This window comes from Nannobrachium achirus, assembly GCF_963921795.1.
Source record: "Nannobrachium achirus genome assembly, chromosome: 21".
In the NCBI taxonomy this organism is placed as follows: domain Eukaryota; kingdom Metazoa; phylum Chordata; class Actinopteri; order Myctophiformes; family Myctophidae; genus Nannobrachium; species Nannobrachium achirus.
The window spans coordinates 46,418,346-46,441,591 of record NC_137828.1 but is presented as its reverse complement, the minus strand read 5'-3'; the positions used below and the strand labels follow the sequence as shown (position 1 = coordinate 46,441,591).

The window sequence follows — 23,246 nt, the reverse complement described above, 5'->3', positions numbered from 1 at the left end:
CCTGGACAGATGTCACTGGTGCAGTTGAGCCTTCCACCATCACAGGTGCTGAAACACACCACAAAGTAGATTATTAATAGCTTAATTATCATTCAACAATCAAATCTTCACTGTCGGGCAGAAACCTCGTATCTCCAACTTTCAAATTTGTACATTCTTTCGCAAAGTAAAGCACTGCTTCATCACACAAGGCTGTCACACAAAAGTAGTGAAAACAGCTGATCTACAAGCACACAACGCCTCGCGGTGCGAGGCGTTGTGTGCTTGTAGATCGGCTGTTTTCACTAGTTCATCATTTTCACTAGTTTTAAATCATTTTAAAAATTATAAATACAAAACAAACGATTTTGGACATACAAGGTTTTCACCCGACAACAACGAAATGGACATTTGAACAAAATCAAATTGTGCATTAATTGTAACAAATAGGTGTGTGTGTGTGATTCTGACCAGTTGTTGCATCCGTCGGGGGCTGTGGTGCTCTCTCCTGGCTCCAGTCTGGTTCCAGTGCTGAGGTCCAGACAGGGACAGTGCTCTCTCTCCACACACACTGTCCCGTTGGCAGAAAGGACCTTCCCCTCTGTACAGTAGCAGCCTGCCTCACAGCGCCACTCACAGTGCTGCAATGGGACACAATCACAACCATCATCGTAATCACTTAAACCCTCTAATCTTCGTAGAACAGACCTGAGTTGCAAATGTCATCTCTTTGCAAAAAATAGTGGGTCTACAAGCGTTGCGACGCGCTGTTAGCTTGTAGATCGTCTATTTTTCGTGTAATGCACCCCACTCATCATCATCACAGCATCAGAGACGCTGTGTTGTAATGGTACAGTACTACTCACTGCCAGGTCATCACAGGAGCGGGGACAAGAGGGCCCACAGCTGCTGAACACGGTCCCTGGGACCTGGGAACATGGAGCCACTGAAACACACACAGAGAACAGTGTACTGTAGATAACTAAACAGACACATGAACATAGCAGTTGTACTAGCATGGGTTGGTACAGCTGGTAGAGCAACACAGGAAAAAGTACAATGGATTAATGACAACTTAAAAATGTCAAGTCATGTACGTATTAAAATACATAATGTAGATATACAGTAATATGTAATTAAGTTGTAGCTAAAAGAGAGAGCTGATTATTATATTAATGAGGCAGACACGCAGACAGAAGTAGGCTCGAGCCTCACCAATGCTCATTATATGCTTTATTAACTAAGAGACGGGTCGTAAGACAAGGTACAAAGATGAAAGAATACTGGTCCATTTGTGTCAGTCTTTGCATACCTGGGCAGTGGTCAGTGTTACAGGCCACGACCTCAGTCCCCAGCCCCTCACAGTAGTTCCCGTCCCCCTCTGGAATGGGACTGTCACACTCTCTCCTGTGGCTTCGGACCCCTCCGCCACACGACTTGGTGCAGTCTGTCCAGGGGGTCCACTGTCCCCAGTCCCCGTCACCTGGAGAGAGAGGCACACAAGAGAGATTGGAGATTCAAGCAGTGGTGGAAAAAAGGACTGACATTTTATACTTGAGTAAAAGTATCGATACTGCAATGTAGAAATACTCTGTTACAAGTTAAAGTCAAAAAGTACAAAAAGTAAAAGGACTCATTATGCAGAATGTCCCATTTCAAGTTATCAAATGTGTACAAATATTTTTTTAAATAGCCGATCTACAAGCTCACAATGCGAGATCGGCTATTTTCAAATGGCCAAAATGTATATGCTGTAGGGCTGAAGTGGTTAATGTAAGATTTGAAATAATAATCGAAATCTACAAAGTAACTAGTAACTAAACCTTTCAAATAATTGTAGTGGAGTAAAAGTACAATATTTGTATCCGAGATGCAGTGGAGTATAAGTAAAAGTATTGGAAGTTGGAAATATTCAAGTACAAATACCTAAACATTTTTACTCAATTACAGTACTTGTTAAGTACTAGTTAATTTACACCACTGGATTCAAGGTTTCCGCCCCAACAGCGAAGATATCCATTCACAGCCAATCATGCATATTTTGAATATACGGCAGTCACTCACGGTCACAGGGTCCAGACACACAGATCTGATCCTGGCGGTGGGGCCCGGGGCAGGGCAGGCCTGGAGCAGCCGGAGATGAGCTGGAAGAACAGAACCGGTACCGAGACTGGAGACCCGCTCCGCACGACACCGAACACTGACCCCACGGAGTCCACAGCGACCACTGTCCTTCCACTGCTGTGTGTGTGTGTGTGTGTGTGTGTGTGTGTGTGTGTGTGTGTGTGTGTGTGTGTGTGTGTGTGTGTGTGTGGCAGGGGGTGGAAGGGGGTGCAAAAGAACAGAGATTGAGTAGAGCAGTGGTTTTCAACCTTTTTCATGTCAAGGACCATTATTTATTATTCAGCATTTGAGCCACGGACCACCATTTGATGGGATTTAGCCTCTCAGACCCAAAACTTAGAATATTTTGTTATCGTTGGATAAAATCTTGTCCACAATTCCATGCTGTATTGATGTTGGTACCATAGGAGAGATAACTTATCGTTCTTATCTTTATCTCTCCTACGTCAACGTCGATCAAAATAACAATTCTTCTACATTCTAATTCTAATCGTCTCTTCTAGTAAATTAAGTAATGCTCCGACAGCATTACTTAATCATAATCATTGTGGCAAGGACAGTAGCAACATTGTGACAGTATTATTAACTGTTGATGGATGCATTTGTTTTTCTTACCGTTACAGCTGAGTTGAGTACAGTTGGTCAGCTTGCCACTTTCACAGGTGCTGTGAATAATAATGACAGGGGCTAAACATCAGGTTTACCATCACAAGTGCAAGCACGCACACTCACAGTCACACAAACAAGAATTACTTTACACTATAGTATCCTTTGGGCGAGAGAAAAATAATGCTACATAATAAAAAGGTTATTGTCCAACACAAGGTTACAAAGTGCTTTGCATAAAAAATAAAGAATGAAACAAAAATAAAATAATCAAACAGATAACACAGCTTGGCATAGGCTATTCTGCATAAAATATACAGCGCATTGATCTCTAGGCTACTAAACTTCTGCACAATATGATTGTATATTTTTTTCATAAACAAAATTTGGTGCAGTTATAAGAAGCAGCAGTGCGTACAGTGGTACAGTATCGTTTTAACCCATTTAGGCCTGAAAAATAGCAGATCTACAAGCTCGCAGCGCGGCACTCGGTGTGCGCTGTGAGCTTGTAGATCTGCTTTTTTTTAAAGCATAAAATAATGGTTAAAGTGGTTAAAATCTAAAGCAGGGGTAGGCAACTTTAAGCACGGGTGCCAACATTGGCACAGAGGAGGGTGATCACTGGCAGTAGTGTGATGGAGAGTGTTTTTATTTAAAAATCGAATCTTTTTTAAACATGGTCAATGAAAATAAATGAAGTCACCTAATAAACAGCAAATTACATCCTGCACATAATTCTACATTCATTAAAACGCTGAACTCTGAAACTTTTAATTTAATTACCAGTTGTTGCAGTCTCTGGTGACAGTGGACCCGGGCTGGTACTGCTCCCCATCCACGTGACAGAGACACTCCGACTCCAACACACACGCACCATGCTGGGCACATGGACACATGGAAGGTTAGGTGTGTGTGCGAGTGTGTGTGTGTGCGAGTGTGTGTGTGTGTGCGTGTGCGCGCGTGTCTGCGTGTGTGCGTGTGTGCGCGCGTGTGTGCGTGTGTGCGTGTGTGCACGAGTGCGTGTGTTCGTGTGTGCGTGTGTGTGTGTGCGCGCGTGTGTGTGCGTGTGTGCGTGTGTGCGTGTGTGTGTGTGTGTGTGTGTGTGTGTGTGGTGTGCGTGCATGATTGTAGATATGCTGAGCTCAGAAGGTGCATAGTGACCCCTTGTGGCCGCATCGTTTTACTTACACAGCATAACATTGTTAATAAAACATTAATGTATATTTGTGTCTCTCTACGGCAATGGTTCTCAAGGTGAGGTCCGGGGACCTCTAGGGGTCCTTGAGGGGCTTCCAGGGGGGTCTCCTCCAGCTAAATGATTGATAGTTAGTAACCAAATGGACCCTTACAGGTCTGTAACTCAGAGAGTGTACAAATATAACAAGGCTTATACACTGTCAGTTATGGGCCTAATGCACACCACACTGGGGGTGCTTGAAATAAAAAAGTTTGAGAGCACTGTTTTACTGTAGTGGTTCCCAAACTTTTTAGCCCAAGAGACCCAAAAGAGAAATTAGACTTTGCCCGGGATCCCAAACTAGTGAAAAAGGCAGATCTACAAGCTCAAGCTCACAACGTGTCACTTTGCGCCGTGTTGAGACCTTGTAGATTGGCTATTTTCACAACTTCTTAAACATTTTGTATTCTAATTTATGGCATTTCTGAGATTTAGCTTTTTTTTAGATTGTTTTTTGAAAAAGTGTTTGAAATTATAATAATTAAAAAGAAAATATATGAAACATAGCAAAAAATAATTGGTCCCAGTCCCTACCCACTGTTTGGGAAACACTGTTCTACTGCATGTCCCACCAACCTGCTGGACGGTCCCATGTGGACACTGGCACCCTGGGGTGCAGTTCCTGCTGAGCTCCATGGAGACGTCAGAGCAGGACGCGGGTCTCCTCACACACTGTGTCCACTGCTGTCCCGCAGGACACCTCCTGCCGTCACCTACAGGAGCACACAGACCACAGTGAACAACAACCACAACCCGCTGAGAACAACAAGCTGTAAGTAATGGATAAAACCATTAACTACATGTTAACGCTATAGCATTCCTATGCTGGGGGTGAAGATTCAGCTAAAAATAGCAACACATCGCGATGTGATGTGCTGTGAGAGTGTAGATCTGCTATTTTGGCAGAAGAGATTTTGGAGTAGGAAAAAAGAAGGGGGGCAAGAAGAGACCCCTCGGTCTGGTTTCTATACTGCCTCCCCCTGGTTAGCTGGAGCTGATGCAGGGTAAAGGAACTGGTTGGAATAATGTGTTCCTTCCACGCGCTACGTCCCACCAGGGAAAGTCCCCCCCTGTCAGGTGATAAGAAGCGGCCTGCTCACTCCTCATGCATTGAAGGAGCTCAGTTCGGGGCTCTCCCCAGGTTGGCAGAGGGAGAGTAGAGCCCAGGATTACAGTTTAGGAAACTGGCGCTGGGTGAAAAATGGGTTATAAAATCGTGGGATAAAAAAATATTAAAAATATAAATAAAAGATCCCTCGGGAGTTCGGTCAATAAAGTATGTACGGTTAAACCAGTTCTATGTTCTAAACAAGCTCTATGTTGGAGTAGGCTACATACTAGAGTACTGGTAGCTAGAATCCTGTAGCATAAATGAATGTAAAATCAGTGGTAAAGTAGACATCTTTAATAACTCTTACCACAGGGCTGTAGATTACAGGCGCTGAATTGCTGAGCGGTGCCGTGGATTCGGAGCGGCCCGCGGGTTCGATTCCTGTAACCTCCTCCACATGTCACTGAGCACGCTGACCACGCACCCCATGGCTCCTTCACACCTATAAGACAAACTAGGGCATTCACCGAATATCCGAGTATTCGAATATTCGAATATCAAAGTCACTATTCGACGTTGTTCACCAAAGTCGAATATTCGCCTTTTTTTATTTTATTTTGTATTGTTTTCTCTTTAAAAAAATATATAGTTTATAAAGCTTGGCTAGATAGGAAGTCATAAGAATGAGTTGTCAATGCCCCTGGTGGATGAATTTGTTAATGCTCTATACCAGGGGTTCGACGTTGTTCACCAAAGTCGAATATTCGCCTTTTTTTATTTTATTTTGTATTGTTTTCTCTTTAAAAAAATATATAGTTTATAAAGCTTGGCTAGATAGGAAGTCATAAGAATGAGTTGTCAATGCCCCTGGTGGATGAATTTGTTAATGCTCTATACCAGGGGTTCTCAAAAGTTTTAGGCTGTGACCCCCAAAATAAACATATTTGAACTGGGGACCCCCACCCTGACAAGCACTTGGAATTGTAGGTATTAGATTTAATGTGACTCGGTTCCACAGATAAATATTGTGAAAATAGCAGATCCACAAGCTACATGCAACCCGAGGCGTTGTGAGCATGTAGATCGGCTCTTTTCACAATGTTTGCCTTTTGCTTACTTAAAGGGCCACTTCACCTCTGGGACAACCCGATCTTATTTTATTGTTGTTTGGGACACGATCAACACAATCCTGAGTTATTTTTTGTGTTCAATCTGTTTTTTGAGATATTTTAGTATTTCAGTATGTACTAGTGATGCATTTTGCATCATATGATGCAAAACGCATCACTGATGATGCAAAATGCATCACTATGCTGAAATACCAAAATATCTAAGAACACAGATTGAACACAAAAAATAATAAATATTTGACAGTTTGGCCAGTCCTGTCGAATATTCGACTATTCGAATACTTTGAGGTAATTAGAATACTAAAAATCACTATTCGTGAATGCCCTAAGACACACACTGCTCAATTAACCAACCATGCTTGTACTTAATCTATAAAAGGTTGTGCTACAGCACAATTGGTCTAAAAAGACTTCTGATGGGACCAGTTGCCATTTTCATTCAAGCACAGTGACGCTGCAATTCTGATTGACACATTTTGTCAGTCAGTTTGCTTATCGATATCACCTTCAAAGTTCACTCAATGCAGTAATGTGCTTCTTCTCACCATAGCAGGGTTCCAGGCTACAGGTGTCAATGCCCACTCGCTCTCCCTTACAGGGCAGACCCCCGGACGCCGCGGGGGGGTTGGTTCCAGAACGGTACCTCCTCCTCACGCCCACGTCACATGATCGACTGCACGCACTCCAATGGGTCCAAATGCTCCAGCCGCAATCCACTAGGAAATAGGCATATAAATGCATATTTAGAGACACACACACACACACACACACACACACACACACACACACACACACACACACACACACACACACACACACACACACACACACACACACACACACACACACACACACACACACACACACACGCACACACACACCAGCAAGACAAATTAAGACAGGCGCAGCAAATCCATTATTCCATTACAGCGTTCCAAATGGTTGTTTAGTGTGGGATGCATTAATTTAAAAGCTACTAACCTGCACAAGGAGCACTGCCACACTCCATTTCTCCATGAACACAGGTGCTGTTGGAGACAAGGAACATAAGAAGCTAAGTTTAGATTGTCGTTTAAGTTTTTTATTTTAATTGTATGTTTTTGAGTGGTGTTTTAGCCGGTCTGATACGTGACTTTGTGTGTATGACCGTGTGTAATATAAGGGTATGACCGTGTGTATATACAGTATATTGTCACTGTCGGGCAGAAACCTTGTATCTCCAAGCTTCATCACACAAGGCCGTCGCACAAAAGTAGTGAAAACAGCTGATCAACAAGCACACAACGTCTCGCGATGCGAGGCGTTGTGTGATTGTAGATCGACAGTTTTCACTAGTTTAGTACATTTTTTAGATGATAAATACAAAACGAACGTTTTTGGACATACAATGTTTCCACCCGACAACGACGATATGCTGTGTTGTATCAAATAGTGGTTCTCAAAGTGGGGTCCAAGTGACCCTCAGGGTGCTTTGGGGGGATCCAAATTGACCCTGACAGGTTTGTAACTCTGAGGCCCCTTTTCCACCGGGGTTGAACCGGTCCAGTTCAGTTCTCCTGCCTAATATTGAACCAGTTCAGAGTGTTTCCAGTGAAAATGAATTAGTTCAGAACCATAAAGTTGGTTCGGAACTGGAACCTAAAATGTCTGCTGGTTCGATGAAAGCACCAAGGTTCCAAGAATCTAGAAAGGAACTTTCAGAGTTATGGGGGTCCTTATGTAATGGAAATATAAAAGTATGTATCCTGTCTATTTGTTGGCTGTGTGTGACTCAAGTGTTCAGACGTGGGCAGTACCAGTTGTTGCATGCGTCGACGGGCAGAGTGGTCCCGGCCGGGTACGTCTCTCCATGGTGGTAGCACGGGCACTGTGCCAGGGACACGCAGCTGCTGTTGAGCAGGTAGGAGCCCAGCTCGCAGTAGCAGCCGTCGTAGCACTTGGTGGCACACTCCACCTCCGTGGACGTCATGTCCAGACACATGCGGGGGCACGCGCCCCCGTGAGCCTGGCACTCCTCTGTGGTCATGTAAACCATGCCCTCGGGACACACGCCTGAGACACAGGAGACCAGAGGGGGACTTGTGAATCGGAGTGAATTGTAAATGAGTGTTGATTTTGTTGATGATGAAAAAGAAATCGTCTAATACCTTTTTTCACTGGTGAAAACTAAATAAAAACTATGCTATGAGACTGAATATATTGACAATTTCGTCAACAAATAAAACTTAGACTAACACTAGAGTGAATTAACTACTGTAAATGTAAAGGACAATGCTGGTCTCTGGCCACTGAGAAGGTACAATAATATGCTCATCTCACATCCTCATCAGGTCCTCACCATTACATGATTCCATGCACTGCCTTCTCTAGTTATGGAACGAGTTTACATTATAAGATAGAGGACAAACAGAAAGAAAGACAGACAGACAGTGTTTTTGTTGCAGTACCTGAGCAGGGGTGGGCGTTGCAGTCTCGTGTCTGTATGTGTGGCCCAGGGCAGCTGCTGCCCCCGTGCTGTGGGGAGGGGGAATTGCAGAATCGCTCTCTGGTCTGGACGCCGGAATCACACTCGGCCGAACACTGGGACCAAGTGGACCAAGAAGACCACCCTCCATTTACTGGAAGAATAAGAACCACATGATAGATTAGATAATCCATGTTTACAATGTTGTACATTACCAGTTCAACCCACCAAGTGTGTGTGTGCATGTGCGCATAGTACCTGGACAGTGCAAAGTATTACAGGGTTCCTGCTCCTGGCTCTCTCCATCACAGGCGGGGTGTATGACGTGTGTGTGGTTGTCATTGGAGTACATGTACTGAGCGTGTGCGGTGCTGTTGTTGTTGTTGCCGCTGCAGACGCGGTAGCGCCGCCTGAGCCCTACGTCGTCCACGTCATGGAAGCATGTCTTACTGCACTCCGACCAGGACGTCCACCTGCTCCATGTGTCAGCTGGACGCACTGACAAAGCAACAAAACATAGCGTTAGTTCATGCAGGACCAGGGGCGTCGCACCAAATTCTGGGCCCTGGGTACAAGGATTCACTGCGGGGCCCCTGTGCTTTAACTATTGAAAAATAGCAGATATACAAGCTCACAGCGCGGCACCGAGTGCCGCGCTGCGAGCTTGTAGATCTGCTATTTTTGAAAAATCATGAAAATCTTTGAATATTTCAAGTTTTTCGAGTTTTTTTTAAAAACCTATGTTTCTATGTCAGTGGAGCTCAAACCTTTTCATGTGAAGGACCCCCAAAATGGTATGTATTTGGCCACGGAACCCCCATCTCAAAATATTGAGTTGCAGGGACCCCCCCAGAAGCAAAATTTGAGTTACAAATGTTCGCTCGAAAAATACATATATTCAAAGATTTGCACGCATTTTCACGACTTTTCAAAAATAGCAGATCTACAAGCTCGCAGCGCGGCACTCGGTGCCGTGCTGTGTGAGCTTGTATATCTTCTATTTTTCAATAGCTAAAGTATAAAATAATTAAGGCCCCCTCCACCACCTTGGGCCCTAGTAACTCAGTCCCACTTTCCTACCCCTTGTGACGCCCCTGTGCAGGACACAAGAGCAGTGGTGGAAAGTACACTAACTAAGTACATTTACTAGTACTGTACTTATTTTTACTTAACTAGACTATTTCAGATTTTCTGTACTTTTTTTTTACTTTTACTTCACTAAAATTATTTGAAAACTTTACTTTGTAGATTTTGATTATTATTACAGAACATACATTAATAACCTCTTCAACCCAATATACATTTCGGCCATTTGAAAATAGCCGATCTACAAGCTCACAATGTGACAGTATTCTTCTTATCCTAGGTCTCAATTAAGTGGAAATTTGTGATTTACTGGTGCCTCGCCATGAGAGAACACCACACAGGCTTTTGATTATATTGGGGTCCATCCCATAGTTGACAATAATGGCTGTAACTCTGCAATTCTAGTCTACCCTATGGCCTATGAATGGTGAATTGGCTTGTTGTGTACCAGGGAGGCAGGGGCTGGAACACTGACGAGCCTCTGAGGAGTCTCCTGGACAGGGCTGAACCCTGACCGACCCTGCTGGGTTGACTGGAGACCTGAGGAGAGAGAAACAAGAACTTGGGTTCTCTACAGAAATTAATGACAAAACCATAGTCCATGTACAGTACACTCTCAGAGTTAAGCCCTTTGCACACAGGACAGTTGCGTTTCTTCCGTTTGCTGTATGAATAAAACGCATTTGATTTGGTGTGCAATGCTGTGCGGAATCGGCGCTGCGGATCCCAAAAGGAGTCATAAAAGGAGTGATGAGTTTTTTACCGCATGCGACAAGACGCACGAATCGAACTGGGTTCGATCGAGAAAAAAACGCACGGCCGCAGCCACTCGTCGCACAGCTAATTCGGATCCGGTGTGCATGAGGTCGTAGAGAATCATTGTTTTCTTTTAAAAAATGAAATTGTCCGTTTTATCGGTGCGGATAAACACGCCTGTGTGCAAAGGGCTTTACAGACCTGTTACAGACTCTTTATGTGTTTCTGCTAATATTATTGCCCACTCATTTTGTATGTATGTGGCAAAAAAAATAATTTGAACAAAAATGTCCATCAAGCCAACATGGCGATGACCCCTGGTCTTAGGCTCTATAGTGACTTTTCTGTTTGTGTGTATTCTGTCTTCCACAGAATATGCATGCGCTGGGGTTTACATGAACTCTAGTGTCCCTATTCAATTCTATTCTGGAACATTTTAGTTAAGAATTGCGGAACTGCCAGTTAACGTGAGCTTCCCCCCACAAATTGTGTAAATCAGGGCTCACCTGTAGCGCTGTTGTAGGCCCAGCCCACAGGTGACATCACACGGTGACCACGACGACCAGGCCGACCAATCACACCTCGCCGTACAACTGGAGCTGTCACAGGTGACTTGTCCGTCTCCACACGTGCTGATTGGATCAATTGATTGATTGGCATTCATATTATTTGCACATCAGTAAACTTGAGTTCCACAGTGAGGTTGGTGCTTATAGTGTTGATTTGAAATGGACTATTTGAATAGAGGAATAAAAGGTCTCACCACGTGGTGCAGGGGTCCTTGGCGACCTGCTGTCCGGGCTGCAGTGTCAGTCCCTCCCAGTGACAGACACACTGGCTGGCGTTCACACAGCGTCCCTCCTGGAGGTACAGACCCCCAGGACACCGGCATCCTGCTCACACACAGGACAATACATGAACCACTGAATCACCATTTCAACCCAAACGCCTAATAACAGCCCACTCCTGAAGGACTCATTTTATACTGCATCCAATGCAGTGTTATCATTCTGTCTACTACCTTTTTTCACCGACGAAAACTAAATAAAAACGAAGCTATGATGACTAAGACTACATATCTTGACAATTTCGTCAACAAATAAAAACTATATTAAAGGGAGTGCAGGTGTGACCTGAACCGGGACTGTGTGGATGGTTCCGACGAGAGAGACTGTGGTAATCCAGGGGTGTCACAAGGGGGGGAAAGTGGGACTGAGTTACCAGGGCCCAAGGTGGAGGGGGCCTTAATTATTTTATACTTTAGCTATTGAAAAATAGCAGATATACAAGCTCACAAGGGACAAGTGGAGAAGAGATCCAGTAGAAGTAAAAGAAAAGTAATTTCATGTTCGGTTGTGCTCGGGTGTTGCGCTCTGAAAATGCGACCATGTGTAAAATCAGCCATTACAGCATCATTAAGGCCTGACAAAATATATTTTTGTTGGCAGAATCAACTGTAGATCTAGTCGACTAAAATTAGACTAAAACTAAAACATTTCAGATGACTAACATATGAGATATGACAGTGGAATTTTATTCAAAACATCTATGACTAAAACAAAAATAAAAAATTGCTGTCAAAATCAACGCCCTGATCCAATGTCTCACCTGGTACACAGGCTGCGCTGCAGTTGTTGCTGAGGCTGAGATGAGAGCAGGACGGGGGGCAGGGCTCCACTCTGCCGGCCAGACAGTCTGCCTCTGTCACCAGCACCATGCCCTGGACACAGCCTGGACAACCAGCACATCACTGTCAGTCAAACACACACCTCAACGTATAGTTATTACCCTGGATTATATTACACTGCACAATATGTGTCTTAAGACCTGAAACATACCTAAAAATGTCTTCTAAATCCCAATGGTTTTCTGAAAAACGTAGATGTTTCTATAACTAGTAAGATGTCTCAGGGCGACATGCAACCTCGCCCTAAAGGGTGAGGACGCGCCAATTCTTGGACATCTGGCCAGTGATGTATATCGGACCAGTTACCAATATTATGGAGACCCCTGTACAGTATATGGTACATCCCTTTTATGCCCGATATCCCTGTCTGAACCAGCCACACAGATATGGGCTGTATTCCTCCATATATGGGCATTCCCATATGAAGTCCTGTTAGATATGGGCTTAACATTGGGATGCAGCAACACCAGGGATCTCCATATATGGGCATAAAAGGGATTCTGTTAGAGTGGTTACCATGACATCACAACCTACAATCCCTTTTATGCCCATACATGGAGATCCCTATCTGAACCAGCCACACAGATATGGGCCATGTCTTTGCCATCTGGCCAGTGATGTATATCGATAACATCAGGGATCTTCATATATGGGCATAAAAGGGATACCCCTATATGGACTTTTACATAGGTGATGTCACCTGTGATATCACCTGTGATGTCACAGTGATGTGTCAGGGGAACCACAGTGTCAGGCGTGACCTTCAGAGATACACGGATACGTGGACACGGATACGGTGTTCATAGTAAACTTGCGACGTACAGTACGGTCGCAATTAACAGTACCTGTAGTTGACAGAGATTGAAATGCTGATCAAACTGATCAGATTACCTGTGTGTGTGTCTGTTCCTGAACCACAGGGCTGGCTGTTACAGCTCTGGCTCTGCAGCGTCATCCCCTCACAGTCCTGCCCACCGTTCTTAGGGGGCGGGGCTGTGCACGAGCGGCTCCTCCTGCTGACCCCTCCCCCACACTGGGCGTCACACTCTGTCCACTTTGTCCACCCTGACCAGTGGCCGTCAACTGCAGTAGAAAGTGAGGAGACGGAATGGACTGTTAGTGTTAAGTGGAGAATTGTTATTGATGGAATTTGAAAAGTTTGTTGGCTGGCAAACCACAACCTCCACCCCTCATTTCTCACATGCCCCTCTTCTAGCGCCACCATGAGGTTGCCGACCTGACGGTCGCTTATCTCCCGATTAGGGAGTCTTACTGGTACTGAAACTATTAAACTATGTTAAAAAATCAAGATGCATTTCGTCTATGTCGATGTGAATACAGTGACAGAGCCTTGGTGCTTCAAAGCAAAACAGTGAAGTACAGAGATGGATAAATCAAACAACACAAATACAAAAACAATTTGAAGATTCCCTGCCTAAATTCAATGAATGAAACAATCAGACATTTTAACATTAATTCGAATTTAAGGCATTCCTTCATATTGGAATGTTGCAGGGCTGTTTTCAATTAAGTGTGTGTATAGGTTTGTTAATGCTGGTATAAGTCCCCTATGCATGGATACAGTAAGTTGACATTGATCTATGAGGCTGTTGCAAAATCTAAGGCCGTAGCAGGGAAGGTGTGAACATAATACAGTATGTGTTGTCAGTAGGGATGGGACGATACTCACAATAATTGTATCATGGAGATTTAATTTATGGTGATATCGTCCTCCGTCATGCACTGGGATCAGTTCACCTTTTATTTGCCGAGCTGCATATCCGGTACCATTGAAACCCTCTATTGGTAAAAGGTACTTATAATATACCTACTTGATACAGTCTTTTTCTCACTCTCTATCAAATGTCTTAGCCAGAAAATAGCCGATCTACAAGCTCACAACGCGTTGCAACGCGTTGTGAGCGTGTAGATCTGCTATTTTGTGGCAAATCATGTTCCGCCCCAGGTTAATGAATTTTGATCATCGCGATAATATCGTAAATCGCGATTTCTTTTGTCACAATAATCGTGATATGACATTTTCATATCGTCCCATGTCCCCGGAAAAAGAGACGATTGCTAACGGCCGGCTTCCTCGTGTGTCCCTCCCAACCTGAGCATGCTTGAGGGAAACAGGCGCGGCTGTCAAACTGAGCGCCGCCACACGCTCCTCCTGGCAGAGCCTCCCTCAGCACGTCCCTCTGACGGAACAGGGAGCCCAGGCCACACGACACGCTGCAGTGGCTCCACACCGTCCATGGAGACATGATGCAGTCCACTGCAACACAGAGGAGGACACCACAACAAGGAACAACCAGTTATTGGGGTAATGAGAAGGGTGGTTTGCATCAAATTCTGGGCCCTGGGTACAAGGATTCACTGTGGGGCCCCCTGTGCATTAACTATTGAAAAATAGCAGATATACAAGCTCACAGCGCGGCACCGAGTGCCGCGCTGCGAGCTTGTAGATCTGCTATTTTTGAAAAAAATTGAAAAGTCTTTGAATATTTCAAATCCTTTTTGAAAAACCTATGTTTTTCTATGTCAGTGGTGCTCAAACTTTTTCAACTGAAGCACCCCCGAAATTATATGTATTTGGCCACGGACCCCCATCTCAAAATAGTTAGTTCCAGGGACCCCCCAGAAGCAGAATCTGAGTTACAAATGTTCGCTTAAAAAATACATATATTCAAAGATTTGCACACGTTTTCACGACTTTTCAAAAATAGCAGACCTACAAGTTCGCAGCGCGGCACTTGGTGCCGCGCTTGTATATCTGCTATTTTTCAATAGCTAAAGTATAAAATTATTAAGGCCCCCTCCACCTTGGGCCCTGGTAACTCAGTCCCACTTTCCCCCCCTTGTGACACCCCTGGGTGTGTAATAAATATATGAACATGTATTGGGAGAGCAGAGGAGAGGAGAGGAGAATACATACCACAGTCTCTCTCGTCGGAACCATCCACACAGTCCCGGTTCAGGTCACACCTGCGGTCCAGGTGGACACACTCCCCACTGCCACAGGAGAACTGCTTGGGAGAGCAAGGGCTGGGCACAAGGGGGCGCCGTGTGGTCACTGCAGGCCTGGGGGTGGTGCCTGATGAACAACAGAGTGGGGTTTAGACCATTTTACAGCTTTCTGATATCTACAAAATTGCTATAAGAAATAAGAATATAGCATTTAAATTTGGGTTTATGTCATTTAATTGGGGACAGGCAAAAGCTCCATTCCACATCCTGTGCACTGTACAAAGTCAATGCAATCAAGAACTGAGTCAGTTTTAAATGAGGATGGACAGTATGAGAATGTGGACACACTCACCGCATCGCGCCTCATCTGAGCCGTCGATACAGTCCTGTTTGCCGTCACACACCTGCGCCGCGTCCACACAGCCGAAGGCACGGCATGTGAACTCCCCCTCCACGCACAGCACTCTGGGTAAACCCCCGTCATCTGGGGTAGTGGTGATCCAGGGGGCTGTGAAGAATAGAGGTTACACATTAAATCCTCTCAAAGGCACACACCGTCACACACTTATACATTTGAGGAACGTAGAATGTCCTCTATTGAGCTTATTCTCAAAATGGCCACTTCGTGAACATTGTCAATAATCCACAGTTGGAATTTGCCTTAGAGGGTTTATTAAAAGTCTAAAAAAGGAATACAATTAAAAACTAAAAAGGTGCAATGCTGGGATAATTGTGGTTGCCTATATACAGTAAACACGTGAAGCTTGACCAATCCTCAGATCCATTATATTGTTCAATCAGAAAAGGGACAGAAAAAGTCCAATGAACTCCAAGTCCAATGGACTTTGGGGATTTTGGGGTTAATCTAGATGAAATAATAAAGCTGTTGTCCAAACTATGGTCTGGTTGCCCTGTAGACAAAATAACTATTTAAAATGTTATATTATTACACAGTGATGAAACCTACCTGTAATAGAAAGAGCCATTTTTGCACACCTACAGTACTTGCGTGTAGGGAAATGTATTTGGGGTTTCATAGAAAATAAACAAATACATGACAAGATGTTGTTGGAGCTTGCATCTGGTACAACTATCAATGTCTTGTCTGTCTCACCTGTGGTGGTGTGCAGCCCAGGTCTTCCATGGTGGGGGGTGGTGAGATGCAGGCCTGGCCGGCCTGTGGTGCCCGGCTCAATGTAGGGTGATCTGGTGGTCCGATTCCCTGATAATTCAGATAAAATACACTTCAATAACCCGATGAGATGATCATGAATGCAGGTCAAAAGCTCTGCTTTTACTTTAAAGAAATGTGATGTTTCATAAATGTCAGGTTACAAGGACAAATCACCAATAAAGAAAGTGTCCTGATGAAGATCTGTTAAGATTGAAACGTTGACGTTTGTATAAAATACAGCAGAGCTTTTTCAGCATCAACGGTGTGCAGACTATTCTGTTTTATGCTTTTTCTGCTTGCCTTGCACCTGGACCACGGATGTGTGTGCACTACCTTCTTCACATATACAAATCACAAACACCCAAATCCAAAGCACTGCGCCGGCAACAGATGTGTTTATCAGTAGGAAGATTCTTGAAAGAAATGTTTGCTTAGCCAGAAGAATGTTTAATATGTGATCCCAGAAATAACTGAGGCAGCAGAAGGATAGTTTTCGAGCAGATGGTAAAAGCACAACAGGGGGAAAAAAAGTAAAATGTGGAAAAAATCCATGGAAACATTTCCTGGAAACTAGAATTGATTTTAACCACTGAGATTCTTTTTAAATGTATTTCATTAATATTATTATTATTTACAATTTTAGAAAGATTTCACCCATAAACAACATGCTGCCAAATAGGGATGTCAGGCTGAAAGTGGTAAAACACGTGTGCTTATTCCCCACATGCTTGCCATACTTCACCTGGGACACTTGGGGTGGTGGTCTTGTGAAGCCCAGGGTGGCCTGGGCCAGGCGTGGTCGTAGACACACCTGGACGTCCACCCTGGGATCTGGTGGTGTGCAGACCCGGGACACCTGTAGCACTGGTGTAGTTGTGCAGCCCTGGGGGCCCTCTAGTGGGAGCTGTGCCTGGTAGGAACACACACACACACACATTATGGGAAAATTAGCAACTGAAGCAAGCAAGGAGAAGATACTGATTATCACCCATGCATCCGTCACTGCTCAAGAGCAAAGATGAGCGCTGGGTGGCTCATTTGTTTATCACATACGTACCCATATAGGCTTATTTATTCTTCAATGTCAATGTGTTTTCCCAAATTTTGGCATGTCATTATGAAGATTCTCAATAATTATTTAAACGGTTTCTATAGTAGATACCCCCCCCCCCCCCCTTCATTTATGTGAAGTTATACAATGGCGTTGTGCACCAAAAATAGCAGATCTACGAGCTTGTAGAACTGTTATTTTCATCATGAGTCAGTGGCGCACAAGTATAAGTATAAAGTGGGCTTGAATCGGTTTAATCTTGACACACATCTTTGGTCTTCTTTCTGTGATGGCTCAACTTTCACACAATTTGTCCAATTTACTTCCAAGTAAGAATAATGTGTTCTTTCTGATTCTGTGCTACTGTAGAATGCTTACCATTGAAGGTAGGAATTGCTGACGCAAATGATTTTGGAATGATTGAAAGGAAAAACAAACATCCAATTTGTAAGTTGATCGATACTATAACCGAGTGACTCCAATAAAGATAAAATAAAAGTATTGATTGAGGATCTCCTAGTGCTCACCACAGTTGATCTCATCAGAGTGGTCCTTGCAGTCTGACCGTCCGTCACAGAGTGCAGAGACAGGGACGCAGTCGTCACTGTGGTGACACGCAAACTGGCCAGGCTGGCAGCGATGCACTGTCACCGTTCCACCACCAGAGGGAGATGTGGTCACACTGATGGGGGTCACAAGCTCGTCTGCAAATTTTTAGTGGAAAATAGCAGATGTTTTAAAATAAAGAAAAATATTCAATGCAACTAAAATAAGCATTTTAAAAATCTTCCAATCTTCAATAAGGTGAGGGAGCTAGCTTGCCAAGAAAACCTTTCCAGTCCCTTATTATTCATTATAACTAATTATATATATATATATATATATATATATATATATATATATAAACAACAACACTGGTTTGGATGGGGTTGTGTTACCTCCGTTGCAGCCCAGGATCTCAGCTCTGAGATAGAAGTTGTGCCTGAACTCCACGGGGATGATGCGGAGGTACCGCGCTCTGACCAGACGACCCAGCCAGCGGGTTACCGGGGTCCTGCCCACCATGCGCACCTCAAACACCTGCACACACACACACACACACACACACACACACACACACACACACACACACACACACACACACACACACACACACACACACACACACACGATGGACACAGTTCACAGCTTTAGGTTGTAGTTTAGTTAATAAGACAAATGAGATGTAAAAGACATTCAAAGAGGGCTAATTGTGACCATTATTTGTTTAAAAGCTTCTGATGTGCTGAAGGAATAGAGTTTGCTGATCTGCAATATCCTCTATCTAAAACATACATACATTTGTCAATGAATCATGACATTTATTCAAGGATATGGAATGGGACTCTATCAGGCCACATTGCAGCCTAGGTGCCCGGACCACTAGGCCAGCAGTCCATGGCTGGGTTCAAGTGGTTTATCCAGCCAAGGACAGACTGTCCTGTGTATTACCTTGGCGACGCCTCCAGGCTTCCTGCTCTCAGTGTAGTCTGAGAAGTGGTTGGGGTGCAGGGCGAAGGCCAGCCGGTACTTGGTCAGATAGCCCCACATGCGCTCGCTGCCCTGGGTCACCACACCTGAGATCCAGATGGGCTCCAGGAAATCCACCTGGAACCAAGGCTGGGGGTCTGTGGGCTGTGGACTCCATCCAGGCTCCATGATCAGACTGGTAGACAAACAGAAAATATGTATTACTATGGCAGGGTTCCAATGGGTCCCCAGCCAAATGAGGAGTCACTTAATTTAATTATTATCGAGTTGCTTCTTTTGAAATTATTAAAATACAAAAAGCTCTAATTTAATTAATGCCAAACTTATTTTCATATCAGGGCTTTTGGACAGAATTATCTTTTAATAGGAATCCATGGCCCAATAGTTTCAGGGTATACTGCACACATTCGAATGCATACAAAAAAAAGAAAACAAATGATGACCTAAATAGAGAACGCCCCTTTTATTAACTGTTGTTTTAATGTTGGTCAAATCCACTACTCACAAACTATTGTGAAATGTACACCAATGTTACAATGTGAGTTGGATAAATTTACATTTGCTTCAAAATGCGTTGCTCCAAGCCGTGTTTCGAGCTTGTAGATCTGCAATTTTTGCATACTTTTGTGTGACGCTGTAGTATGGTCAAGTATGGCATTCATTTTATAAAAACCAAAAAGTTTAAATATGTTCCCGTTAACTCACACGTTGGGCACGATGTTGAGTCTCCCTGCGTCGGCAGGGCTGTTTGCTCGGTACGTGGAGGAAGACAGCTGACCATAGCGGATAGTCCCATCCTCCAATCCCAGGGGAGAGGAGCAGATGCCTGCAGAATACAATTAAGACTCTATGACCATTTGACAGTTTGTACAGTTAAGAAGTATGATTTGTATATATTTAAAAAAAATATATATCCAAAGAATACAAATGTCGTTGTATAGTGCTTACCTCGAAATCCTGGACTGCCAATCTGAAAACAAATATGAAGAATATTAAACCAGGATTTTTTTTGCATGATATTTATTGCATGATGTAATTACAAAAGATTCAGGACCAAAAATGTAAAAGACTGAATAGTGATATAGTTTGCAGTGGTTGTGACTCACGGTGGGTGTCGCTGCAGGGTGGGTGACAGCAGCCATAGATGGTGTTTTGCGGTGGGCTGGGGTGGGGCTGTGGGGTCTGGAAGTGGACACAAGACCAGTTAGCTGTAAAATACACTCACTGAAATTGTTGGCCGGCGCCAGACTAATATCACTGCCGAGAGCTATTTGTTTTTCGCAATGGCAGACACGTCTAATACTATTGACAATAATATATTTCTCTCTCTCTCTCTCCCTCTCACACACACACACACACACACACACACACACGCACGCACGCATGCACGCACTCACACACGCGCACACACACGCGCACACACACGCGCACACACACACACACACACACACACACACACACACACACACACACACACACACACACACACACACACACACACACACACACACATACGCACACACACCTGGTGGTGTTGTCATGAGGATGGCAGCCGGTCTCGTCCTCTCCACCGGGACAGTGATGGATCCCGTCGCAGCGCAGTCTGGCGTCGATACAGCCCCCTGGTGGAGGGCAGGAGAACTGACCGGCAGGGCAGCCGCGGGGGCCGGTGGCAGTGGGGGACGGATGAGTACCTGGTGAGGAGACAATGGAGACACACAGCTGTCAGCACTAGTGTCAGCTCACTGCTGAGCAGTGTTGGAAAAAGGTACTCGCATGTGTTATGTAAGTAAAAGTATCAATCCGGAATAAAAATACGACTTGAGTAAAAGTACAAAAGTATTGGAATCAAAATGTACTTAATGAAGCATAGCTTTGGTTTATGCAGGACACGTGAGTCTCGTCCGCCTCAGCTGTAATCAGCTGTCAGTAAGATCCTTTTTTTGCTCCTCAGCAGGCATGCAGGTACAAAATTCAGGGAACATCTCCGAACGCAGAGCCCTTAAATAAAACTGTATTCCATTAGTTGCAATAAATGGTTAAATCTACTTTGACGTGACTGTTCCTGACTAAAAAGTACAAAAGCAGAAAGTACTCATTATGTAGAATGTCCCTTTTCAAGTTTTTAAATGTATACAAATCGTTTGAAAATAGCAGATCTACAAGCTCACAATGCGTCGTTGGTTCCAGATCTGAACCAACTTTTAGGGTTCTGAACCAAGTCATTTTCATTGGAAACAAAAAAGAACTGCTTCAGCGTTATAGGCGGCGAAAAAGGAACAGAACCCCAGTGGGAAAGGGGCCTCTGAGTGTGTGTGTGTGTGTGTGTGTGTGTGTGTGTGTGTGTGTGTGTGTGTGTGTGTGTGTGTGTGTGTGTGTGTGTGTGTATGTGCAGTTTGATTGCTCACTCACCGCAGTGCGTCTCATCAGAACCGTCGCCACAGTCGTTGACTCCATCACAGACCACACCCTGTGGTCCTGCTGGGACACAACGACCGTTCTCACAGCGGAAGTCTCTCTCTCTGCAGCCACCATGGCCTGGGGACACTGGAGGGGACGGGGTGGTCAACCAGCCGTGACCTGGAGGAGGGGAGGGAGAAGGGAAAGGAGAAGGGGGGTTAAGAAAAACAGATAAACAAGACAAGATGGTAGGGAAACCAAAAGATATTATGAAGCAATGATTTTTATTTTTGCAACAGCTAAATGTTAAAGGGATAGTTCAAAAATGGAGACTTGAATGCATGTATATTGTTTAGTTTTTGTCGCATTCCTAAGACAATAATTTGAGGAGACTCTTTGTGTCTCCAATGGGAACAAAGCAGAGTCTGTGTCTCCATAGGGAACCACTGCTGGTTATCAAATTATTGCGACAAAAACGAAAGAATATCCATGAAGTCTCCATGGGGTGAATAATCGATTTTTGGTGAACTATCAGAAATGATTTGGCTAAAAGAAGACATTTTGTCCTAACCGTCTCCACAGCCCATGACCTCCAGGCGGAGGTAGATGCCGTTCTTGAAGTCGTGCGGGAGCAGGCGGACGAAACGAGCCGCCACCATCCTGTCCAGCCTGGTCGTTGTCACACTGCGGTCGTCGTGGTTACCACGAAACACCTGGAATGACGAGCAATACCACAGATGTGATGGATGTCACAGTGTTGTGGAAATCAGTGGGTTTCAACCAGTGGTCCGGGGACCACCAGTGGTCCTTGAGGGGGATCTTTAACTCTTTCTTGAGAGTGTAAAATGAACTCTTGACTCTAAACTCTTGAGAGTGTAAAGTTAAATTATGGTTAAGCATCTGCATTACTTAATTTACAAGAAGTCTACACAATTAGAGAATGTAGAAGAATTGTTATTTTGATCAACGTTGCCCTGTTATCTCTCCTATGGTACCACATCAATATAGCATGATGGAAGTATGAGCAAAATCTTATCCAATGACGACAAAATGTTTTGTTCTCAGACCCAAAAGTTTTGGATCCGACAGGCTAAATCTCATCAAATGGTGGTATGTGGCTCAAATAAATAATGGACCTGGATATGAAAAAGGTTGAAAACCACTGTTTTAAGTGGTTGAAGTACATTAAATGTTTAATAATGATTACAGTACAATGTCTGAGCTCTAATACTGTACCTTGGCTCTGGGCCGAGCGTCAGTGAGCAGTTCCTGGTAGGTGTACCACTGACGCCCATCCGCACTAAACTGCAGGTAGAAACTGGACACAAACGTGTCAAACACGCCACCGCCCTGGGTCAGCACACCTTGGTAGGCAAGAGGGATTTGGGACAGTCAGACAAACTGCGAGAGGGCGTTCAGATGGGAACTGAAACTAGATTATCTCGAAACTGGATTAACACTTTCCACACACTAATGACATGTTTTACATGAGAATCAGGTAGATACGTCTTCATTTTCCACAAGGGAAATTGATTTGCTCAGGTCAATGCATACATTCAAGACAAGACAATACATAAATATACAAATAAAACACCCAGCAAAGTACTTCAATTCTATAAAAGGTAAAATAATAACAAATTTAAAAGTCTTTAAAAGAAAGCAAAGTTCTCTCCACACTTGTGGAACACCCATAATGTGTTTGTGTATACTTTTGTGTGTGTGTGTGTGTGTGTGTGTGTGTGCGTGCGTGCGTGCGTGCTTGCGTGCGTGCGTGCGTGCGTGCGTGCGCGTGTGTGTGTGTGTGTGTGCATGTATGTCCATGGAAGCTATTACGGTAAGTACTTTATTTTTCCCCCCATGTCACACCTACTTTCAACTTCTTTTGCTTCACTTGAGCCTAGCCTACTTATTCAGTGGGAACATTCACAGAAAATAGCCGATCAAAAATCGTTATGAGCTTGTAGGTGGGTTATTTTAAGTACATAGGTGACCCCAGTCAAG

The 23,246-nt window shown here is 44.2% G+C and overlaps 1 protein-coding gene across 1 annotated transcript in view; it reads right to left on the bottom strand.

Annotated features, from left to right (window-relative positions):
• The window catches only part of sspo (SCO-spondin), a gene marked incomplete at both ends in the record, with an annotated part of 118,980 nt that overhangs the window by 61,347 nt on the left and 34,387 nt on the right, over positions 1–23,246 (bottom strand). Inside the window, 33 exons of the mRNA XM_080751802.1 lie at positions 2–48; positions 451–620; positions 846–925; positions 1,292–1,462; positions 2,044–2,225; positions 3,493–3,587; positions 4,523–4,659; positions 5,365–5,499; positions 6,673–6,843; positions 7,109–7,155; positions 7,924–8,179; positions 8,575–8,745; positions 8,850–9,089; positions 10,126–10,217; positions 10,940–11,065; positions 11,197–11,326; positions 12,042–12,164; positions 13,012–13,203; positions 14,234–14,398; positions 15,059–15,217; positions 15,443–15,598; positions 16,205–16,312; positions 17,007–17,174; positions 17,843–18,019; positions 18,254–18,395; positions 18,807–19,020; positions 19,551–19,671; positions 19,794–19,815; positions 19,952–20,027; positions 20,371–20,539; positions 21,258–21,425; positions 21,817–21,958; positions 22,482–22,609. Of these exons, the coding sequence (XP_080607928.1) occupies positions 2–48; positions 451–620; positions 846–925; positions 1,292–1,462; positions 2,044–2,225; positions 3,493–3,587; positions 4,523–4,659; positions 5,365–5,499; positions 6,673–6,843; positions 7,109–7,155; positions 7,924–8,179; positions 8,575–8,745; positions 8,850–9,089; positions 10,126–10,217; positions 10,940–11,065; positions 11,197–11,326; positions 12,042–12,164; positions 13,012–13,203; positions 14,234–14,398; positions 15,059–15,217; positions 15,443–15,598; positions 16,205–16,312; positions 17,007–17,174; positions 17,843–18,019; positions 18,254–18,395; positions 18,807–19,020; positions 19,551–19,671; positions 19,794–19,815; positions 19,952–20,027; positions 20,371–20,539; positions 21,258–21,425; positions 21,817–21,958; positions 22,482–22,609 (4,680 nt within the window). The remainder of the gene's footprint in view (position 1; positions 49–450; positions 621–845; positions 926–1,291; positions 1,463–2,043; positions 2,226–3,492; positions 3,588–4,522; positions 4,660–5,364; positions 5,500–6,672; positions 6,844–7,108; positions 7,156–7,923; positions 8,180–8,574; positions 8,746–8,849; positions 9,090–10,125; positions 10,218–10,939; positions 11,066–11,196; positions 11,327–12,041; positions 12,165–13,011; positions 13,204–14,233; positions 14,399–15,058; positions 15,218–15,442; positions 15,599–16,204; positions 16,313–17,006; positions 17,175–17,842; positions 18,020–18,253; positions 18,396–18,806; positions 19,021–19,550; positions 19,672–19,793; positions 19,816–19,951; positions 20,028–20,370; positions 20,540–21,257; positions 21,426–21,816; positions 21,959–22,481; positions 22,610–23,246) is intronic.